Source organism: Neovison vison, chromosome 3 (genome assembly GCF_020171115.1).
Source record: "Neovison vison isolate M4711 chromosome 3, ASM_NN_V1, whole genome shotgun sequence".
In the NCBI taxonomy this organism is placed as follows: Eukaryota; Metazoa; Chordata; class Mammalia; order Carnivora; family Mustelidae; genus Neogale; species Neogale vison.
The window spans coordinates 182,021,320-182,041,636 of NC_058093.1; the positions used below are offsets into that span (position 1 = coordinate 182,021,320).

A 20,317-nucleotide genomic window follows, 5' to 3' on the forward strand; every position below is an offset into this window, starting at 1 on the left:
TGTATTTCCCTGATGGCAATTTATGTTGAGAACTTTTTCATGTGTCTGTTGGCCATATGGATGTCTTCTTTGCAGAAATGTATGTTCACGTCTTCTGCCCATTTCTTGATTGGGTTGTTTGTTCTTCCGCTGTTGAGTTTGATAAGTTCTTTATAGATTTTGGATACTAGCCCTTTATCTGATATGTCATGTGTGAATATCTTCTCCCATTCTGTCAGTTGTCTTTTGGTTTTGTTGACTGTCTCCTTTGCTGTGCAAAAGCTTTTGATCTTGATGAAGTCCCAATAGTTCATTCTTGCCCTTGGTTCCCTTGCCTTTGGCCATGTTTCTAGGAAGAAGTTGCTGAGGATGAGGTTAAAGAGGTTGCTGCCTGTGTTCTCCTCTAGGATTTTGATGGCTTCCTGTCTCACATTGAGGTCTTTCATCCATTTTGAGTCTATTTTTGTGTGTGGTGTAAGTAAATGGTCCAGTTTCATTCTTCTGCATATGGCTGTCCAATTTTCCCAACACCATTTATTAAAGAGGCTGTCTTTTTTCCATTGGACAATATTTAGGTCTCCTACTCTTCCGCCATCTTGCTCTAGATTGCTGGTTTATGATGAGGCTATAACCCAGGAACAGCCAAATGGAAGAGATGCACAGGGTGGGAAAGAGCTGGAGATTGCACACCATCTCCCAGTGTGCTGTCTACCAACATATGCCACCTGGAAGCTCCTCCACTTTGTATTTTTATTTTTAAGTCATCATGGTCCTCTCCTCACAACACGAAGGTGACCCAAACTTACATTTATGTTCGTGAATTCTCATGGTGTGGCCATGACTATAGAGGTTTGAGAAGCAGTCTATTTCTTCAAAGGGTCATGGTCAAAGGCAAGTTCAGACTGCGGGTTTCTTGATGCCTCTTAGTTGACCTTTTGCAACTCTAGTTCCTGGCCACATAGTGGGTGTCTGGTTAATATTGGGGAAACAGAGTCACGAGTAGTGTGTATGCATAGTGGGTAGCAGATTCAGGACAAAGAAAGAACCAGGTAAATATTGTATTAGTTAGGGTTCACTGGAGAAACAAAACTGATAGGATGTGTATAATGTGTGTATATATACATATATAAAAAGAGATTTATTTTAAGGAATTGACTCATGCGATTCTGGGGGCTGGCAATTCCAAACTCTGTAGTGAGGCCAGCTGGCTAGAGACTCAGGGTGCAGTCACAGTTCAAGTCTGAAGGCTGTCTGTTAGCAGAATTCCCTTTTCCTTTACGGATGTCAGTCTCTTTCTACAAAGACCTTCAATTGATTGGAGGACTCCTACCCACATTATGAAGGGTAATCTGCTTTACCCAAAGTCTTGTAACTTAAATGATCATCTTATCTAGAAATATCTTCACAGAAACATCTAGAATAATATTTGACCAAATATCTGGGTATCATGGGAAAACCAAGTTAACACATGAAGTTCACCATCACAAATACTATTGGGTTTATTGTTTGCTCTTTGGTAAGAAATTTAGGGCATCAAGAATAATACTGTGAGTGGAAAATTCCGTGTTTCATAGACACGATCTCATGTGTTCCACAAATATTTATTATTTTTACACTCTGGGAAGACTCCTTGGCCCTGCAAAGATAACCAAAATGTTCAGGATACCATCCTGGACCCCTAGAAGCTTCCAGTTAACAGGGAGGAATGGGATCTGTCCAAAAAGCAGTGTGTGTGTGTGTGTGTGTGTGTGTGTGTGTGTGTACGCGCGCGCAAGCACACGCGCCTGCACCAACTCTTTCATCTTTGCAGCAAACTCCAGACTCTCCATGTCTAGCTTGAATATTTTACTTTGCCTTAGCTCATCATTTTACCTGCATATCCTTGCCAACACCTAGAAACTAGAAACAAACTAGAAACCAAGTAAAGGGCTCATTGAATAGTAGCAATGTCTGGGCTTAAATCCTGGCAGTGGGCCATAAAAGCAGATCTTTCCAGAGACCTCTCTGCCTCCATTTCAAGAACAATTGCACCTTATTCTAGTCAGGAAGACAGTGACAAAATTGATAAAAGATAGTTGGCAGAGTGGTACCTGGTATCCAGTTGCCATCAACACTCGGCTAGTGTTCACTCTTGTTGTTAGAGTCTTCTTCCCATCCAGGGGTTTTCATATTCAAAAGAGGAGTGTTTTCCCACTTGTCCTGACCTAAATCCTCAAGGTCCCTTTCCCTCCCCTCCTTATCTTCTATATGCAAATATGTATTTGGCAAAGAGCAGAAAATTTTCAGATCCTTTATCTCCCTTCTCATCAGAACCCAAAAGTAAGCTTGATGAAAGTATAATTTTGTCCAGAGAAAACAAATCGATGTTGCAACAGAGAAATGATGGGTGAAGGTATCCACATGACAGAATGGCTGTGAGGATATTAACATATCAATGTTGAATCGCTATGTTGTATATCTGAAACTAATATAATATCAAATATCAACTATACTTCATTTAAAAGTACAAAAAGGAAGAAACAATGTGTAATTCCAAAGAGGTCAAGCCAGCTTACCCTCAGGACATCCTGAATGACCATTTCACTTTCTACCCCACTCACAGCAGCATGGAGCTTTAGGTTTTATGACTGATCATTTGATAAGCAGATAATAGTTTCTGGATGGTTCATTTTTATTTTTACTTATGAAATTGAACATTTTCGGGCGCCTGGGTGGCTCAGTGGGTTAAGCCGCTGCCTTCGGCTCAGGTCATGATCTCAGGGTCCTGGGATCGAGGCCTGCATCGGGCTCTCTGCTCAGCAGGAAGCCTGCTTCTCTCTCTCTGCCTGCCTCTCCATCTACTTGTGATTTCTCTCTGTCAAATAAATAAATAAAATCTTTAAAAAAAAAAAAGAAATTGAACATTTTCTTTGTCCATTCATTTCCTACTTGGGGATTTCCTGGTCGTGTCTGCTCATTTTTAAAAGATGACTTTTCTAGATGAGTTTTAGGTTCCCAGCAAAGTTGTGAGGAGGGTACAATAGCCTCCCCTTATCCATGGGCATGCATTCCAAGACCTGCAGTGCATGCCTGAAACCACAGATCAGACTGAACCCTGTATATATTATGTTTTCTCCTATGCACACATACCTGTGATAGAGTTTGATTTATAAATTAAGCAATAAGAGATGAATAATGACAACTAATAATGAGATAGAACAATTATAACAATACACTGTAATACAAGCGTGAATGTGGTCTCCCTCTAAAGATCTTACTGTACTTACCCTTCATGATGATGAAGAGCCTACATGAGGAGATGAAGTGAGGTGAATGACCTAGGCATTGTGACATAGCTTTAGGCCACTATTGACTTTCTGATGATATGTCAGAAGGATGATCATCTGCTTCTGGACCACAGTTGACCATGGGTAACTGGAATCTCAGAAAGCAAAACTGTGGATAAGGGAGGAGCTATGGTAGAGAGATTTTCCCATATTCCTCCTGGCCCCACACATGCATAGCTTCCTCTATTATAAAAATCCCTCACCAGAGGGTATGGTTTTTAAAATTGATAACCTGTGTTGGGACATTAGAATCACAGTCATGTGATTTACATTAGGTGTTCACTCTTAGTGTTGTATATTCTATGGGTGTGGGCAAATGTATGATGATCTGTATCGTTCATTACAGTATCATGCAAAGTATTTTCACTACCCTGGAAATCCCTGTGCTCCACTCTGTCATCTCTTCCCTTGACCCCTAACCCCTGGAAATCACTGTTCTTAGTCTCCAGAATGTCATATAGTTGGAATCATACAGGTGGAGCCTTTTCAGACTGGCTTCTTTCACCTAGTAATATGCATATAATAATCCTCCATGTCTTTTATGGCTTGATAGCTCATTTCTAATTAGGACTGCATTATATTTCATTGCCTAGATGTACCACAGTAAATCTATTCACATACTGAAGGACATCTTGGTTGCTTCGAACTTTTGATAATTATGAATAACTGCTATAAATGTCTATGTGCAAGTTTTTGTATAGATATTACTTTTTCAACTTCTTTGAGTTAGTACTAGGGAGGATGATGTTGAATTATATGGTGAGATTATTTTTAGCTTTATAAGATACTGCCAATCTGTCTTCCAAAGTGGTCATACCATTTTGAGTTCCCCAGGAGCAATGAAAGAGAGTTCCTGTTGCTTCATCTTCACTGCATTTGGTGTGGTCAGTGTTCTGGATTTTGGTAATTTTAATAGGTAGAATTACCAGTAGGTAATTCTATCATACAACCCAGGGATTTGTTATTCTACCACTATCTGTTGAAAGACTAGTTTTGCTTCATTGTATTGCCTGTGAGCCTTTGTCAAAGATCAGTTGACTATATTTATGGGGGTTTATTTCCAGGCTCTTTATTTTGTTCCATTGATCTATTTGTTTAGTGTTCCATCAATACCATACCGTTTTGATTACTATAGCTTTATAGTGAGTCTTAAGGTCAAGTAGTGTCAGTCCTCCATATTTGTTCTTCTCCTTTAATATCAGGTTGGCTGTTCTGGGTCTTTTGCCTCTCCATATAAACTTTAGAATGCTTGTCAACATCCACAAACATCCATTGTGTTGAATCTGTAGATCAATTTGGGAGAACTGATAAGATTTAGTGTTCCTATCTATGAACATGTATCTTCTTTGATTTCATTCATCAGAGATTCATAGTTTTCTTCATGTAGATCTTACACTTATTTTGTTAGATTTATACCTTAGTATTTCAATTTTTGAGGTGATAATGTAAATAGTATTGTGTTTTTAATTTCAAATTCTACTTGTTCATTGCTAGTTAGAAGAAAGTGATTGACTTTTGTGTATGAAGCTTGTATCCTGCAACCTAGGTATAATTGCTTATTAGTTTCAGGTTTGCTTTTTTTTAAAAATCAATTCTTCCAGATTTTCTACATAGACGATAATGTCATCTGATAGCAAAGGAAGTTCTGCGCCTTCCTTTAAAATATGTATACATTTTAATTTCCTTTTCTTATTTTATTGCATTAGCAAGAAACTAGCAACATCCAGTTTGATGTTGAAAAGTAGTAGTGAGAGGGAATATCTTTGCCTTATATCTAATCTTAGTGTCTGTTCATTTTTTTTTCTAATGGGATCTTAGTTTCTTTCTTTCTTTTTTAACATATTAATGCTTTCCATATTATAATCACTAACTGAGTCGTATTTATGCCAAATATTCTTTTAGATTGAAGTTTAAAAATTATGTTTATAATATTTCCTGCATAAAGAAGGAGTTAACTTTTATGTGTTCAACTCTATCAGTCTGTCTCCTTGTGATTTCTGAAAGTAAATCTGCATTTTCCTTTCTCCATTTAGGAGAAATAGAGCCAGAGCCCTCCCACCTCAGCCTCCACAGCACCCCACCGGATGACTTTTGCACAGTATTTCCTAACAACCGCTGATGGCAGAACCAAGAAAGGTGCCATAGCTTGAAACTCAGGAGACCACATGTGGGCTAAGGGTGTAAGTATTTGGAGGAAACTCAACTTCCCAGAATATTTACCCAAGAAAGGATTTTTTGCCTTAAAAATCCCTTCCACCAGAGCTATGATGGGTTCTGACAGAAAGTTTTAGTTCAGTAGAAGAATACAACATTTGAGATGTATGTGTGGGAAGATAGGGAGTGGGCATCAGAAATGAGAGACAGAGTAAATTATAAACCACCGAAAGGGGGAAAGGGGCCTTACCAGGGGCCTGGAAAACTAAGCAATCTTTTCCTAGTTCCTGTTTTTAAAAACCTAGTATATCATTCAGTGAAATAACTGTCATTTAGTTGAAGTTATAATTTGCATATTAAGTCTTCCGTGTGAACCGGGTGTAAAATGATGAAAGCTTATAGGTAATTTAGATGTTGATGGGTCTGTGTAAAGTTTTGGTGCTGCTTTCTAAACTAGAGTCCTTTCTATATTCAGAGCTGAAAAACTGAGGAAGGAAGTGGGGCTGGTTGGAAGTTCACACTTCCTTTTTTAAGGATAATAGCAACTCAGAAAGTCTTACAAGCTTCGGGAAGTGAATAGGATGGCCAACCGGCCCTTTTTGCATGGGACTGAGGGTTTCTCAGGGATTCAGGATTTTCAGTATTAAACTTGGACAGTCCCATGCAAACTGGGACAGTCAGTCATCCAGGTTTGCTAGTCATACACACACACATGCACACACACCTAATGTAATCTTCCCCCAAATAATGCAACAGTTCTTCTATAACCACCCTAACAGAATATGAAACTGCAGGTCTAAGAGATTCAGGAATTTCCATAAGTTCACACAAACAGGGGATGAAGGACCCTTGATGTAAACCTCCTTCCATCTGCTGTCAGGTGCTCTTTCTGCCCCACCACTCTGGAGATTATACGTGGAGGGGACACACAACTCACTCACTCATCGACTCACTCAAACCCCTTCAGGGCGCCAAATACGTGCTGCTCTAAGGAGTGATTACAGAGGATTATGACAGGCTCTGTCACACTGGCAAATCAAGCAAGTCGATGAATAACAATGAGAGTGATAGTTCAACAATAACCACAATAATAGAAGCACAAAATGTGAGTGTTCCAATGTAATTAAACCCTGAAGACAACTCAGTTAACCATGAAACTAGGTACTTAGGTCTTCTGAGAGGCACTTGGAATTAGGGGATTGTAAGCATTAGGCTCTTCCTAGCCTAGGGCAGTGTTGGAGAATTCAGACAGCACAAAGATCTGTGTGTCTCTTGACACACACACACACACACACACACTCACCTCCTGAATGACTAGGTTCAAACTCTATCCTTCTTGATCATCGTCTCCCTTACTTGGGGACTGGGTTTTATTGCATTCAAAGTTTGCTGACTCTGGAAATTATCTCATTTTCTCAATCAGAAGAGTAAGAAAAATAAAACATAAAACAGAAGTACTGAACTTCAGACATGTAACAGCATAGGAGAATTGCCGGTTTATTTGTTTGCCTGTTTCCATTGTGGGCTCCGCGCCAGTGGATGTTCTCTGTCTCACTTGGTTCCACGCCCAGTGTCTAGCCCATAGTCAGCATCTGCCATTTGCTGAATGGCTATGTCAACAATTAAAAACAAAAATTCCTGAAGATATGAGAGTTGTTTCCAGCATCTAAAAATCGGTGTTCTAGTTTGATAACAAATGTCAAAGAACAACAACAAAAAAGAGTCACACACAATCTCCTTTAAGAAAAAAGTATATCTTAAACTCCTAGCATTACTCTAAGCAATGACAGTGAAACTCACATGAATGGTGGGAAAGGGCAACCTACTCATGGCCTAAGAAATGAAACTGAGTTGGGTTGACTTTGGGCTGCATCATTATAATTTCATTTCTCAATTTTACAAATAAGCAAGGAGAGAAGAGGACTGACTGTGTTACATGCTGTTTATGGGTTTGGAGTGGTGGTCTCCCTGCTGAATCCATTCATTTATATTTTGTGGGAGGTGTTAATATGTATCTTGTATCTTCTTCTAACTCAACCCTCTGAGCTCAACCAGGGATTGGAAAGACTTTACGGGCCAGTGGGCAGGAGTTCCATGAAGAGGTCATTAGGTAAAAAGGTGCTCAGTGTGGAGACCCAGGGAGATATGCCTGGAAAATCTAAACATTGCTACTTATTGCCAATCCTTTGTGAGAGCCCAACGGAGTCCTCCATTGTTTTAATTTTGGGTGATCTGTTCGTTCTTGAACATTTCTGAGTACTCTCATTCAGGTGGTAATGGAGACAATGAAGAAAATGGGTCTTGACCTTCCTCCATCCATTATCTCAAGAGCTGACAGCTCACTATCACCTTCAGTTGCCCTTCCTGAGCTTCTAAGAGATGCCACCATCCTTTCCACGTGAAGATGAAGACAACCAGAGTGGCTAAGGGAGAACCGTCACTCACAGAGGAATGTGTATCCACTTACTACCATGCCCTTCTCCATGCTGCCCTATTCCAGGTGCATGGGGACCATCCTCCTTCCCATGATGGAGGCTCCTTCTGTTCCCAGGATTCTTAGCCACTCAGAATCCCTTTTAGGCTACTTTCTCCTTCTCTGAGTCTGTGGGTGAATCGTGGGGCCCTTTCACTTCTGCGTTCCTAAAATCTCTCAAATCTCTGGCTTAACTGGTATACTCAGGAGTTTAGCTTCTCTAAGTGTATTTAAAGGGTCTGAATTGCAGAAGAGAGAGAGAGGCATGTGCTAGTCAGAAAATATCTGAAACTTAGAAAGAAAGAAAGAAAGGAGGGAAGGAAGGAAGGATAAAAGGAAGGAAAAGAAGGAGAAAAGGAAGGAAAGAGAGAAGGAAGGAAGAAAGAAAAGAGGGAAGGAAGGAAGCAGGGAAGGAAAGAAGGAAAGTAGGGAGAAAAGAAGAAAGGAATCAGAAAATGAGATATATTAAAAGGCTATTTAACCGATATAGCAGACACCAAAGTTCCAAAAAGAGAAGATACAATTATTAAAAACAAGGTTCAGAAACATTTTAATTTTTCCTTAACTGGCCTTTGAGCGGGCCAGATGGCTCACCCCTGGCCCGCTGAGTTCAGCCTGCAGCCTGGGAAGTTGTAACACAACTTAGTATCTTAGTATCCCAAGCAAGGACAGTCTTTTATGTGAGCAGTGAGAAAAGAGGTCCGCCTAGAATTACGCAGCCCTGGTCACAATACAGGCCCAATTTTGTTTCATGTGATTCTCACAGAAACTTACCTGTAAGAAATTTCACAGAAATTTCTCTGTAAGTATCCCAGCATACACATAGCTTTTCCACCTAGGTGACACGTGCCGCTGTGCACCATTAAGCATATCCCAGAGAAGCATTGTCCTTTGCTTACTGGCCCCCTGAGAGTGAAGAGATGTCTATTATCTCGTCCCTTCACTTGCCGTGGCTGTAGCTCCACTCCCTGTATCTCGGCAGAGCTGATTTTTCTGTTCTTCTTGTATGTTTCTTTGTTTCTTGTACGCATGTTTGGGTGCAAACAGGCAGACTTTGTATTGGGTCACTATTTGTGCTTATTTGGACAGGTGACTGTCCAAAAACGGATTTGCTGGACCAAAAAACATGACCAGCTTTATGGCTTTTATTGGCTTTTGCTAGATTTTTACAGAAAGCATGAGGCGGCTTTCCCAGACACTTTCTGGTCACTCGGTAGAATTACTCTAAGTCCTTGTCGGAGAATTCCTCTTTTCTTTGAAAGGGTATCACATGTGGAAGCTTCTGAGAAGTCATCCAAGGATGAGTACCTGTGCTCAAGCATCCATTCTGTGTGTAGCCTCGGGATCCTAGGGCCTTATCACAAATTACCCTTGAAACAGTAGTCTTATTTGAATAGCCTGAGAGGTCAAAGATCCTGATGGAGAAACGTCCTAGCTGAGGTGAAAACCATTCATTCCTAGTCACTTTTCTTCTTAAGACATTATTTGTCCTTTTTTTTTTTTTTTAAAGATTTTATGTATTTATTTGACAGAGAGAAATCACAAGTAGACAGAGAGGCAAGCAGAGAGAGAGAGGGAAGCAGGCTCCCTGCTGAGCAGAGAGCCCGATGCGGGACTCGATCCCAGGACCCCGAGATCATGACCTGAGCTGAAGGCAGCGGCTTAACCCACTGAGCCACCCAGGCGCCCCTATTTGTCCTTTTTAAACCCTAGTAAAACAGAGATGATCCTGGGTATAAACTATGGATACCTTTCTTTCTTTCTTTTTTTTTTATGGATACCTTTCACAGAGATGGGTAATTCCATCAGCTGATCTGTTTGGAGGCTGACTTGTTATAAAGGGGATTTAGTTGTTAATTCCTTTATTTGTATTGAATAAATGCTAAGAGGTGAGGGGTGAAATCTGAGAGGGTCTCTAAACAATGAAGGGTTTTACCAGGTGGACAGAGGAGAGGCTGGCTTGGGGAGGGTATGGCAAGATGTCCCGAACAGCTTGGGAGTTCATCTCATTTGGTTCTACTGAAGGCTTCATTTGCTTATTTTTAAAGATTTTATGTATTTATTTGAGAGAGAGAGAACGCAGAGGGAGAGTAAGAGGGAGAAGCAGACTCCCCGCTGAACAGGGATCCCGATGTGGGACTTGATCTCAGGACCCTGAGATCATGACCTGAGCCGATGGCAGACGTTCAGTGGACTCAGCCACCCAGGCATCCCATCACTGAAGACCTTAAAGCAGCAGAAAGGCAGGAGTCCGAGTTAATACAGTGACCTTTTACTTTAACAGAGGTCTCATTAAGAAAACTTGCTTGTTCTATTTTATTTAATTTCATAAGTTCTCAGTTATGTATCACTGAATGTTGATCCCTGCTTCAGTTATATCAGAACATCTTTCTACACAGAAAATCCCGGAGGAGTCAGGACAGGCGCTTAGCACAGTAATCAAAGAGCATAATAATAGCATTCACAGAGAACATTATATCTTTAAAAGTTGAGAGATACCCGGGATCTTGTCATTCCCAAAATATGTGTCATGGTATCATCATCACCCCTTCTTCCTGGGCGAGAAGGTTATGCATCACCTTGGGATGGCCACGCAGACCAGGTTTTTCAGGAGGCCAATTTTAAGTTTTTGAGGCTGAGGAAGGGGTATATACCCATGAAGGGGGTCCAGTTGACAGATTAGGACTGCTACTTTGTAAAGCTGACCAGAATTTGGCACAAATGAGGTGGGGTTTTTTTGTTTTTGTTTTTTAGAGCAGGGGCAGGGAGGGGAAGTGGAGGTGGGGGGAGGGTAAGAGGAAGAGGGAGAGAGAGAATCTTCAGCATGCTTCATGCCTAGCATGGAACCCCACAGGGCTCGATTTCTCAAAAACAGATCATGACTTGAGACCAAATCAAGAGTGAGAATTGCTTAACCAACTGAGCCCCTCGGGTGCTCTGAATGCTGTCATTTTTTTACTGGAGCTGGGGGTGGGAAGAAGGATAAACAGATCTGTGTGATTCTGGGGGCCTGGGGCCAGATGTGGGTAAGGGATTGTTTGGGGAGAGCCTAGAAACCAAACAAGCACCCCAAACACCTAGGCTAATGGAGAAGAGCATGGAAGGAGAAGAATCATGAGAAAGGGTAAGGGAATGGAAGAGAAATTTTGTCAGCTCATTTTTGTCTGGGAATGGTCCTGCCCTCGGTCACCCACAGTAGTTTACAAATTCCCACTCATTCCAGAGGGTGGAAAACACAGAAAGGCTTCCATTCTGGTCTGACGGGCTTTCGGAAAATGAGAGAAAAGGCCAAAGGCAAGTGACTGTACACGGAGACTCAAGTCATACTATCAGGGAGAGGGGAGGTGTTAGGGAAGGGGGCTGCAGGCATTGGCCACAGAGCGACTCTACCACGATATGTCTCTGCAACTGTGTTGCCCTTGCTCTCTGCTCAGCAAATCTGAGGACAGGGAGGTATTGTGACCAGGGCTGCGTAATTCTAGGCGGACCTCTTTTCTCACTGCTCACATAAAAGACTGTCCTTGCTTGGGATACTAAACCAAGGACAGGTGCTGATACAATAATCTCCATGTTGAACAAGACTCGTGTCTTGTCCATGGCTGTCTTTTAAACCACGTAGTCCATGATTGTGTGAGTAACCCTCCAGAAGCCTGTACCTGGCCACCGAAGACCCTACTTGCTCTGGGGAATTTAAATGCCAACTGTCAGTTTGGGGGCCTGTCTTGATTCTAGAGCTCCAGGATTCTTCTCTCTGGAGGTCTTGATTCTGAAGCTCCCACTGGTTGGGGGAGGAGGTGTCACGAGGGTGCTAGGTTGCTTCAACATGGCTGCAATAGAAACAAAGTCAGATGACGAAAGTGGGTGGTCCACTGGGGGAATGGAAATGTCATTGACCAAAATTGGCAAGTCAGGAGAGAGGCCTAAGAGTTCGGGATGAGGGATGAAGTTTAAGAAAAAGGATCTTATGGGGCGCCTGGGTGGCTCAGTTGTTAAGCATCTGCTTTCGGCTCAGGTCATGATCCCACGGTCCGGTCCTGGGATAGAGCCCCGCATTGGGCTCCCTGCTTGGCGGGGAAGCTTGCTTCTCCCTTTCCCACTCCTCCTACTTGTGTTCGCTCTCTCACTATGTCTCTGTCAAATAAATAAATAAAATCTTAAAAAACAAACAGACAAAATCATGTTATTTCCCATCTGAAATGCCCGTGGATTACTCAGGTAAATATGTCCAAAAAGGTGACATGTCTGTAGTATCAAGAAGTGAAGTCATCTCAGTGGACAAGGAGAAGAGAGGACAGTTCCACAAGACTTCTCTGACTGTCTCCAGCCTGAACCTCTTTTTATTTGCTGGTTAAGGAAGGATGGTCCATTCTGGGAGCTACATATTTCTAGCTATGTTTCTGAGGGTGGGTGTCTGCCCAGGCAAATTATAGCATTTTCTGTACTGAGCAAGGCAGCTTCCTCTCGGCCATGTGCATTTCCTTTTTCAGAAAGGGACACATCTGTTTTGGAGGGAGTTATAGACCCCCGCTTCGAGAACCGTTTTCAAGTACACATGGAAGAATGAACTCAGGGCTGAGGGTGAAGAACTACATGGGAGTTCGTGGAAACCCTCGCATAAGGAACTGCAGGAGGAGAAGGTGGGTTGCAAAGTTCACTGTTTCTTCTCATCCTCACATCTGCGTTCTGGCTTCATTTCTGCGGCAATCCTAGAGTGTCCTATAACGATGGGGGGCTGGGGGACTTCCGAATGCTCCCCCATAAAGGACCTCAGCTGACAGCATCCACTCGGAGATGAGGAATGGAATCCTCAGGGACACAACCACCCGCGGGGTCTCCCCCCACCCATGGGGAGATCCTGTTCTACTTACACCCGGTGGGGATGCCCTGGCTGGAAGGTGAAGGCCGGGAGGGACTGGCGAGGCAGATGCCGGAGGGAACTCGGCAGAGCGGGGTCCGGCCGCTGAGCGGGTCTGAGGGAGGAGGCACGCTGCCAGGAACGCCGCAGGTCCCGGGGGAGGGGGTGGCTGCCCCGGGGTGGCTGACGCCGTTGCGGGGCGGGGGGCGGCGTTCCTGGGAGCTGGGGGCCGCCGAGGTTAGACCCGAAGCCCCGGGAGGAGCCGGCCGGAGGCCACGTGACCGACCGCGGCGGGGCCGGCGGCCCAGAAATAGCAGCAGCCGCGGTCCCGCCCGCGGGCTGCCGCGAGCGAAAGGCGGAGACTGGAGGCCGCTGGCTGGGCGCGGGCGCGGCGCGGCCCCGGTCCCGGAGGATGCTGAGCCCCTGCCCGGTCCGGCCCCGAGCACATGATGGCGATACGGGAGCTCAAAGTGTGTCTTCTCGGGGTGAGTCCTGCGCCGCCATCCGCCGGGGACACCCCCGGCCGTGCGTCCCCTCGCCGTCCCCTGCGCACCCCCCGCGTCCGTGCGCCCCTCTTCCCAGCCCGGCGGCGGTCGGGTGCGAGCCTGCGCGGGAGCTGCTCGCTCGTTCACCGGCTGCCGCGTCTCCCGGGATCCGCGCTGGCCCCGCAGCGCTCGGGCCGGGCTGCGGGACCCTCGGCGGGGACAGGCGGAGCGGCCGCGGTTCCTGGCCGCCGCCGCCGCGGTCCCTCCGGCCTCCGAGGGCTTTCTCCTTCGCCTTTGATAATTTCCTTCCGGCGGAAACTTTAGGTTACTCAGCCCAGGCTCCAGATCCTTTCTGCCTCTCGGGGGCAATTGGTTTATTCACTTTTGGGGGAGGTGGCGGGGAAGTGGGTGGGAAAGAAAGCCCAGCCAAAGGCGAGCGAACGCGAGGGGATGCCCTGGCTGGAAGGTGAGGGGGAAGTGTTGGAGAGCTTAGCGCCTCGGAAACTTCCGTGCTCCGGAGCAAGAAGGCGGGATGAGAAAGTCTCCCCGGATCACCGCTTCCCCTCCCCAAGTGGGTATTTCTGAGTCTGAGGAAATGGGAAAGAAGCCAAGAAACAGATAGAAACAGATCCCCAGCCCCTCGCCTCGGCCGACCCGTCAGGGGATGCAGGACAGTCTCTGGAAACTGGCCGCAGAGAGCTCAGATAATACTATGGGTCATTTCCTTTTGGGTGCCCACGTCAAATTCCAGAATTTGTTCTTTTGAAAGAGCGGTTTTAAGCTGTGTTTCCAGCAGCCTTTGGCAAGGACTCCAGAGGGTACTGCCTCTGGCAAATCCGGTCTCCCAAGAAAACTATTTCTTACAAAAAGGGTAGCAAAAGGGGAAACCCATTGTTATTTACAAGAAATGCTAACTGGTCAGGAGAGATGGAGAGACTCCTATAATGAGGAAATAATTCCAGGTTAGGATTGAATTGTGCCAGACCAGCCAAGTGTCTGGGCTCCATCTAGGCCCTTCTGGAATCTCTGGACAATGTTCTTGACTGTCTCCCATCCCTGTCTTTTGCCAGAACTGTCATTTACACTAGATCGTCCCGTTCGGTTAGAATTCCAGAAGACCTGGCAAAGGCCCTCCCTTTGCTGTTAGCCTGGTCACAAACTCCCTGGTGTGCCCGCCCTCCTGGCTTGCTCAACCACAGCTGGGATCTGCAAAGGCTCCCGTCCTGGTCTTCCTCTGTTGACTTTTCTGAGTGTTGCCGGGGTGGGTTTCACTCTCAGCTAGGCTCTCCGACATAGTCCTGACATAAATTTCGGGCATCTTGTGTTTTACTTGCAAGGGGTCATTTCAGCCTCATGGAAGGCTTTCAGAGACTTGGAAGGAATGTCGTGTCCCAAGGACTCAAGAGCAACTTTGACGTGTGTTGTGTGCATGGAGATTGGCCTCTGGAGTAAAAAAGTAGGAAATGTTTTGCCTCCTCTCCCCCTACATAGGTGGCACAGGCCCTACACATCCCATGAATTATCTTCACTGCTCAGGGACGAGTCTCTATCCTTTTACAAGGAAACAGATCACTCGCTGTGCATTTCTGGGCAAGGACTTCAGTTGACTCTTCTAGAAAATGGACATCAAAACATCTTCCCTTTTAAGGCAGAGGATTATACCAGATGATCTGCTAAGATACGCGGTGCCATTTCCTGCTAACCTGTGATTCCAGGGTGACAATTAGCAAGGCGGGGAGATGAGATAGCTGGAGAAGTCCCTTTGCTTCTTTTCTTTGATCTCTCAGAGCGAAGCACACTCTTTTAGTGGCTTCCTGGAGACAGTGCCTCACCCTTGTTTGCTGGGTCTTTACAGTGGCTCTGTTGGTAGGGGATTGGCTTGCTAGGAAAGAACTCTGCCAGAGCAAGAATGTATTTCTGAGCAGATGGAGGCTTGCCGGTTTACCCACGTAATACCGTATCCTCAGCCTTCGGTTTTTTTAGAGTGGCTCCATGTTTTTGTCTTGTTTAGGTCAGAGGGCCAATGACCTTGTTGCCCACACTGAGTAGAATTTCTTAAGTCCTGTACTTGGGCCGGGCCTGTCCTGGGCAAGCTGTGAGTGATAGGGCTGTATTCTTAGCGGCTCATCATATAGGGGGGCTTGTGTGGGTGAGATAACGTTTGAGGGAGGTCAAAGCCACTTTAACCACCTTGGGTTAAAGGTGGGATTTACTCGATTTGAGAAAGAAACTTGCGGGTCAGTGACTAAAAGAAGGGATCAAGGCCATGTCTGCATGGACCCTCAAAATTTTACCAGAAGTCCTGAGCTCCTTTGGTTCTCTCTGTTGGGAGGTCCAGTTTTCTGGATGAAGTCTTGCATGGGGCTAGCACTCAGTTTCCTGTTTTTCAGCCACTACCACATCTGCCTGAAGTCTCAGTATGACTGAGACCCTACAAGCCATGCCCTCTGTTCCTGTCACTTGTTTTCAGGCGCCTTTGAGAAGGTGATCGAGGATGCGGCCCTCCTAGCTGAAGTCTGGCTGTCTCACTGGGGACTGTGAGGGGCTGGTGTTTTTGTGCCTAGCTGTTTGCCTTGATCGCTCCATGGTTACCCGCAGGGATGCACTTCCTGTTTGTGGCACAAGGTTGTCTTAGGCGAGGGCAGTGCAGACTTTGATCCCTCTTCACTGTAGTCTGCAATCTCTGCTGTGCGGTTGGAGGTTCCCTACAGGAGGGTCATTTGCAACAGGTGGAAACCAGAGGGAGCCAGAAGTGCTCCCAAGTGGAATCCATGGCAGTCTGTGGGACATTCTCCGAATGTTTTGTGCTCTTAGAAAAACTAAGGACTTCAGAGTTTTGGATTTATTTAGGCTACTTATTATAAATTGTTGGCTCTCATTATTTTCATGGGTGGACTTTCTCATGTCTTTTCTAGGCCTCTGTGAATGCCCTTTCCTGGGGGAAGGAAGGCCACCCGTGGAAGCCAGCCATGCAGGACAGGGTCCCACACTGGGATAGGGTCCTTATTAAACACCTGGGACCCAGGATTCTTGTTCTTGTCAATAAAGTGCCAATCGTCCCACTTTGTAATCTGAACTAGTATTATGAAACACGTAGCTTAAAAACAACCCCCTCAAAAACAGCAAAGTATGTTACAAAAAAAAAAACTAACAAAAACAATATTGAGGCAGCAGCTGTTCCAACCCCAAAGGTGGAAAGCTTCCCAGTATGCATTTTTAACACACATCACCACGTGGCAAAAAGCAAGGGGAGAGAGAGAGGGAGAGAAGGGACAAGAGGAGGAGTAGGAGGAGGGGCAGGGGGGCGGGGGGAGGAGGGGGGGGGGGGGGGAGGAGAGGAGCTTTCTTTTATTTTATTATTTCCTCTGGGTGTGTACACTTAAAAACTGCTTCCGGATGGAATCCCAAAGACATTTATATTTGGACTTCGGTTGTCTTGACGACAGTTTAGAGATTCTGCCACTTCCTCAACAGCTGAGTGGCAAGGTTAAAAGACAACCAGGGGTGTCCTGCTTTTGGTAAGGAGCTTGGGGACGCCTATCCTTCTGGCTTTTCTTAGAATCTGTGTGGTGGTTCTTCATGGAGCAGACCCCCGGGATGTGGTGTGACATCTGGACAGTGAAGACTTCAGAGGTGTACAAGGCTTTGGCAGGACGGGGCTGTGTGATCCCCAGAGGCTCTAGGACCCGAGGGTGGGACAGATTTCTGCTCCCAGTAAGCAGATCAGTCAGAGCTGTGGAACCTCAGATGGGCTGCATTGGGTGATAGGGAACGTCCCGCTGCCAGAAGTATTCATAGGGCTGTATGAATCTGTGAGGGTCATTGTGGAAGGAAGGAGTGGGTGGGATGGGGGAGGATTGGGCCAGGCAGTCATTAGAATTGCTTTCCCAGTCTGAGAGTCTAACATGGTCATTTTCAGTTGTTCCCAGAAACCAGCATTTCATGGGTGGGGGCTGCTGGGGGAGGGTGCAGACCGGCTAGAAACCTCATTTCTTTCTTTCTTTTTTTTCCTTTTAAAGATTTTATTTATTTATTTGAGAAAGAGAGAGAGAGAGAGAATGAATAAGGGGCACAGGGAGAGGGAGAATCAGGGTCGCTGCTGCACCCAGGACCCTGGGATCATGACCTGAGCCGGAGGCAGACGCTCCACTGATTGAGCCACCCAGGCGCCCCAACCTAATTTCTCTCTTATCAAATTGATTCCTCTATTAAATTGGGCCCTTTGTGGGAAGTGTGGTTCAGCCTTGAAAATAAATATAAATGACTCGGTGGGACGTGTTCCTAGGAGCGCACAACACACAGTAACACGGAGCACCCAGGCCCGGCGGGTAGAACCCACCAGGCTCTGTTTGTTCCTCTTTTGTTCAGGGTCAGCATGGCTGCGTATCTCCCTCTGCTTCCAGAGCTCAGCTTATGTCTGGGTATGCGTCAGAGTCGCTCATAAAGCATTTTCAAACTTCTCATGGTCCCTCCCCGACCCTTGTCAGGCATGTGGCCCCCACGCCTTCCCCTGGCCCAGTGTCCCTGTTCTCGTGAGTGTGAGTCCTTCAGGACTGCTCCAAGTCCAGGGCCATTAGAAAATACAAAACTTCGCATTCTGAGATGCTAAGTCTTGAAAAGATTTTGAGCTCATGAATTAGAAAAGGTCTTCAGACTTGTGTCTAATAAGCAAGGCTACTTTTAGTGCTTGAATGTCTATGAAAATATTATACTTTAATTTATCTTTTTTTTTTTAAGATTTTCTTATTTATTTTAAAGAGGGAGTGTGCAAGTGCATGGGAGCATGAAGGGGGAGGGGCAGAGGGAGAGAGAGAGAGAGACTGTCAAGCAGACTTCCTGCTGAGCTGGAGCAACTAACGGGGCTTCCTCTCAACCCTGAGATCATGACCTGGGCCGAAACCAAGAGTCGGCAGCTCAGCAGCTCAACAGACTGAGCCACCCAGGTGCCCTTCATTTATCTTTGTTTTTATAATTTCTAATATGTGCTTGAACATGAAGAAGCATTCGAATACTCAACCACTCACTGTTTATCTGGTGCTCCTTTCATGCCAGGAGCTGTGGGTGGCTGTAGGTAGACAGGACAGTCTCGATGATCCTTATCTTTTGAAGTAATCTGCTGTTCCTGGGATGGGAACAGATCAGCGGTGTACTAAGTGACATTGCTTGGATTCCTGTGACACCACCTGCCACAGAGCCATGCATGGCAGAAGAGTAAGATGATGACAAATACTGACTGTCATCCGTCTTATTAGAAGTGAGGACAGGTGAGGGACAGAAAATTTTTGCTGCTGGGCTATCTCTGCTGGAGACAGAAAACAGGGAAGGCGGGGTTCTAGTAGCTGCTGGTGATGGAGAGGTTCCTGGTTGGGCAGGAAAGACAGGCACATGCACAGGAACTAGCATTCCCGGCCACAGAGATGAAGGCGAGGGGCCCTGGAGGTGTCACGTGGTGTAGTGGGAGCCACGGAAGTGAAATTGAGCACAGGAGGGCTTGGAAATGAACAATCTGGGAAAGCCTCTCCAAGAGGGAAGGGTTTGAACAGCCTCAGAGGACACCCAGGGCTTTGACAAGAATGGAGAGGTGGGTGTGGACCACCCTAGGCACTGGGGAGAGCAGGTGGAGGGTTGAGGGGGTTGGAGGGTGTGGTAGGCAGAGGGCACAGCCCTTCCACTCCCAGGCTGACCCCTGTCCTGTTGACCCCACTATCTCCCTAGCATGTGGGTCTTTTTATTTTTAACTCCCCTTTTCCCTTGTTTTATGTTGAAAAGTCTCAAACTCACAAAACGTTAGAAAGAGTAGTGCAATGAATGTGGTCTCTCACCTATATTCCGTGGGGGTGACATTTTGCCAGTCTTGCTTTATCTCTTTTTTCTCTATTGTATTAAATAATACTATTTCTCTTTCTTGAACCATCGGAAAGTCAGTTGTGGACATTATACCGTTTAAACCCCCAATACTTAAGTATGTATCTTTTCGGAGAAAAGACGTTCTCCTGCACACCTGTAATACCCCCAGCATTGAACACAGATATAATGGTATCAAGAATATCGTTCATCGTTCATCGTTCATATTTAGATTTTCCAATTGTCCCCCATGTCCTTTATAGCTGTTTTAAAAATCCACAGTAAGAGACCTTGGACTACATTTGTTTGTCATGTCTGTCATTTAAACCGTTCCCCTCTTTTTCTTTCTTTTTTTCTGGATTCTACGAATCCAGACCCTTTGTCTTGTAGAAAGTCCCAAGATCTCCATTTGTCCGGTTGCTACCTCCTTGCTTCTTCTGGGTTATGCATTTCGGTGAGGAGACACCCTCTCAAGGTGTCGAGATGCCTTATTTTTTAGGTGCTCATGTCCCTTGTGGAGCTTACTCCATCTTAACAGAAGGTGGGAAAGCAGATTCTATGGCTGGTTAGAAGGTGGTCAGTGCTCTCTATGGAGAAACAGACCTGCGCCAGAGCTGGGGGAGGGACACAGGAGCTCTGGGAGGTGGGGAGCACATAGGTAGGCTGGGGGGTGAGAGTGCTCAGTCTCCCTCGGAGACCAGCCCAGCCCTCTGCTTTACCCAGGGGTTGACTTTGGTTTTGCAGCTTCGGTCGCATGGCCTGACCACTGAGCTGCAGAGAGGCATGTAGCTCTGGAGGAAATAGCTGTCCTTCTTGTTGCCTCACTTTCTCAGCAGAAATATGGAAAAGAAAAGGAGGGATTTAACATCAGGATCACTGAATGGGTTTCTCACTGTAGAATCTTCTGTTGCGGTGAATCTTTTTCGGACCTATTTCCTTGCTCCTGTGGCCTCAGACCTGCCTTGCCTTCTCTGGAGGTCATGAACTCAGCTTCTGCTTGCTAAAGATTTAGCCCAAAATGCAGCCCCAGGCGGCTTTCAGTTCCCCTAGAGGCACCTGGGGGAACCTGCGGGAGAGCAAAGCAGAACCTAGGGGAAATCACTTCCCTCCTATTTTCTCAACTTTGAACAAAGTGGCAGAAAGCTGGATCCCTTTTCGTTGATTGTATTTGTTTTTCTAGAAGAAAAAGATATCTGCTTTA

At 45.6% G+C, this 20,317-nt stretch overlaps 1 protein-coding gene across 1 annotated transcript in view; it reads left to right on the top strand.

Moving 5' to 3' along the window:
• Nucleotides 1-13,143: 13,143 nt before the first annotated feature.
• RAB31 (RAB31, member RAS oncogene family) overlaps nucleotides 13,144-20,317 on the top strand; it is a 129,740-nt gene continuing 122,566 nt past the window's right edge. The window contains exon 1 of the mRNA XM_044243410.1: nucleotides 13,144-13,272. Coding sequence (XP_044099345.1) covers nucleotides 13,234-13,272 — 39 coding nt within the window. The 5' untranslated portion in view covers nucleotides 13,144-13,233. The remainder of the gene's footprint in view (nucleotides 13,273-20,317) is intronic.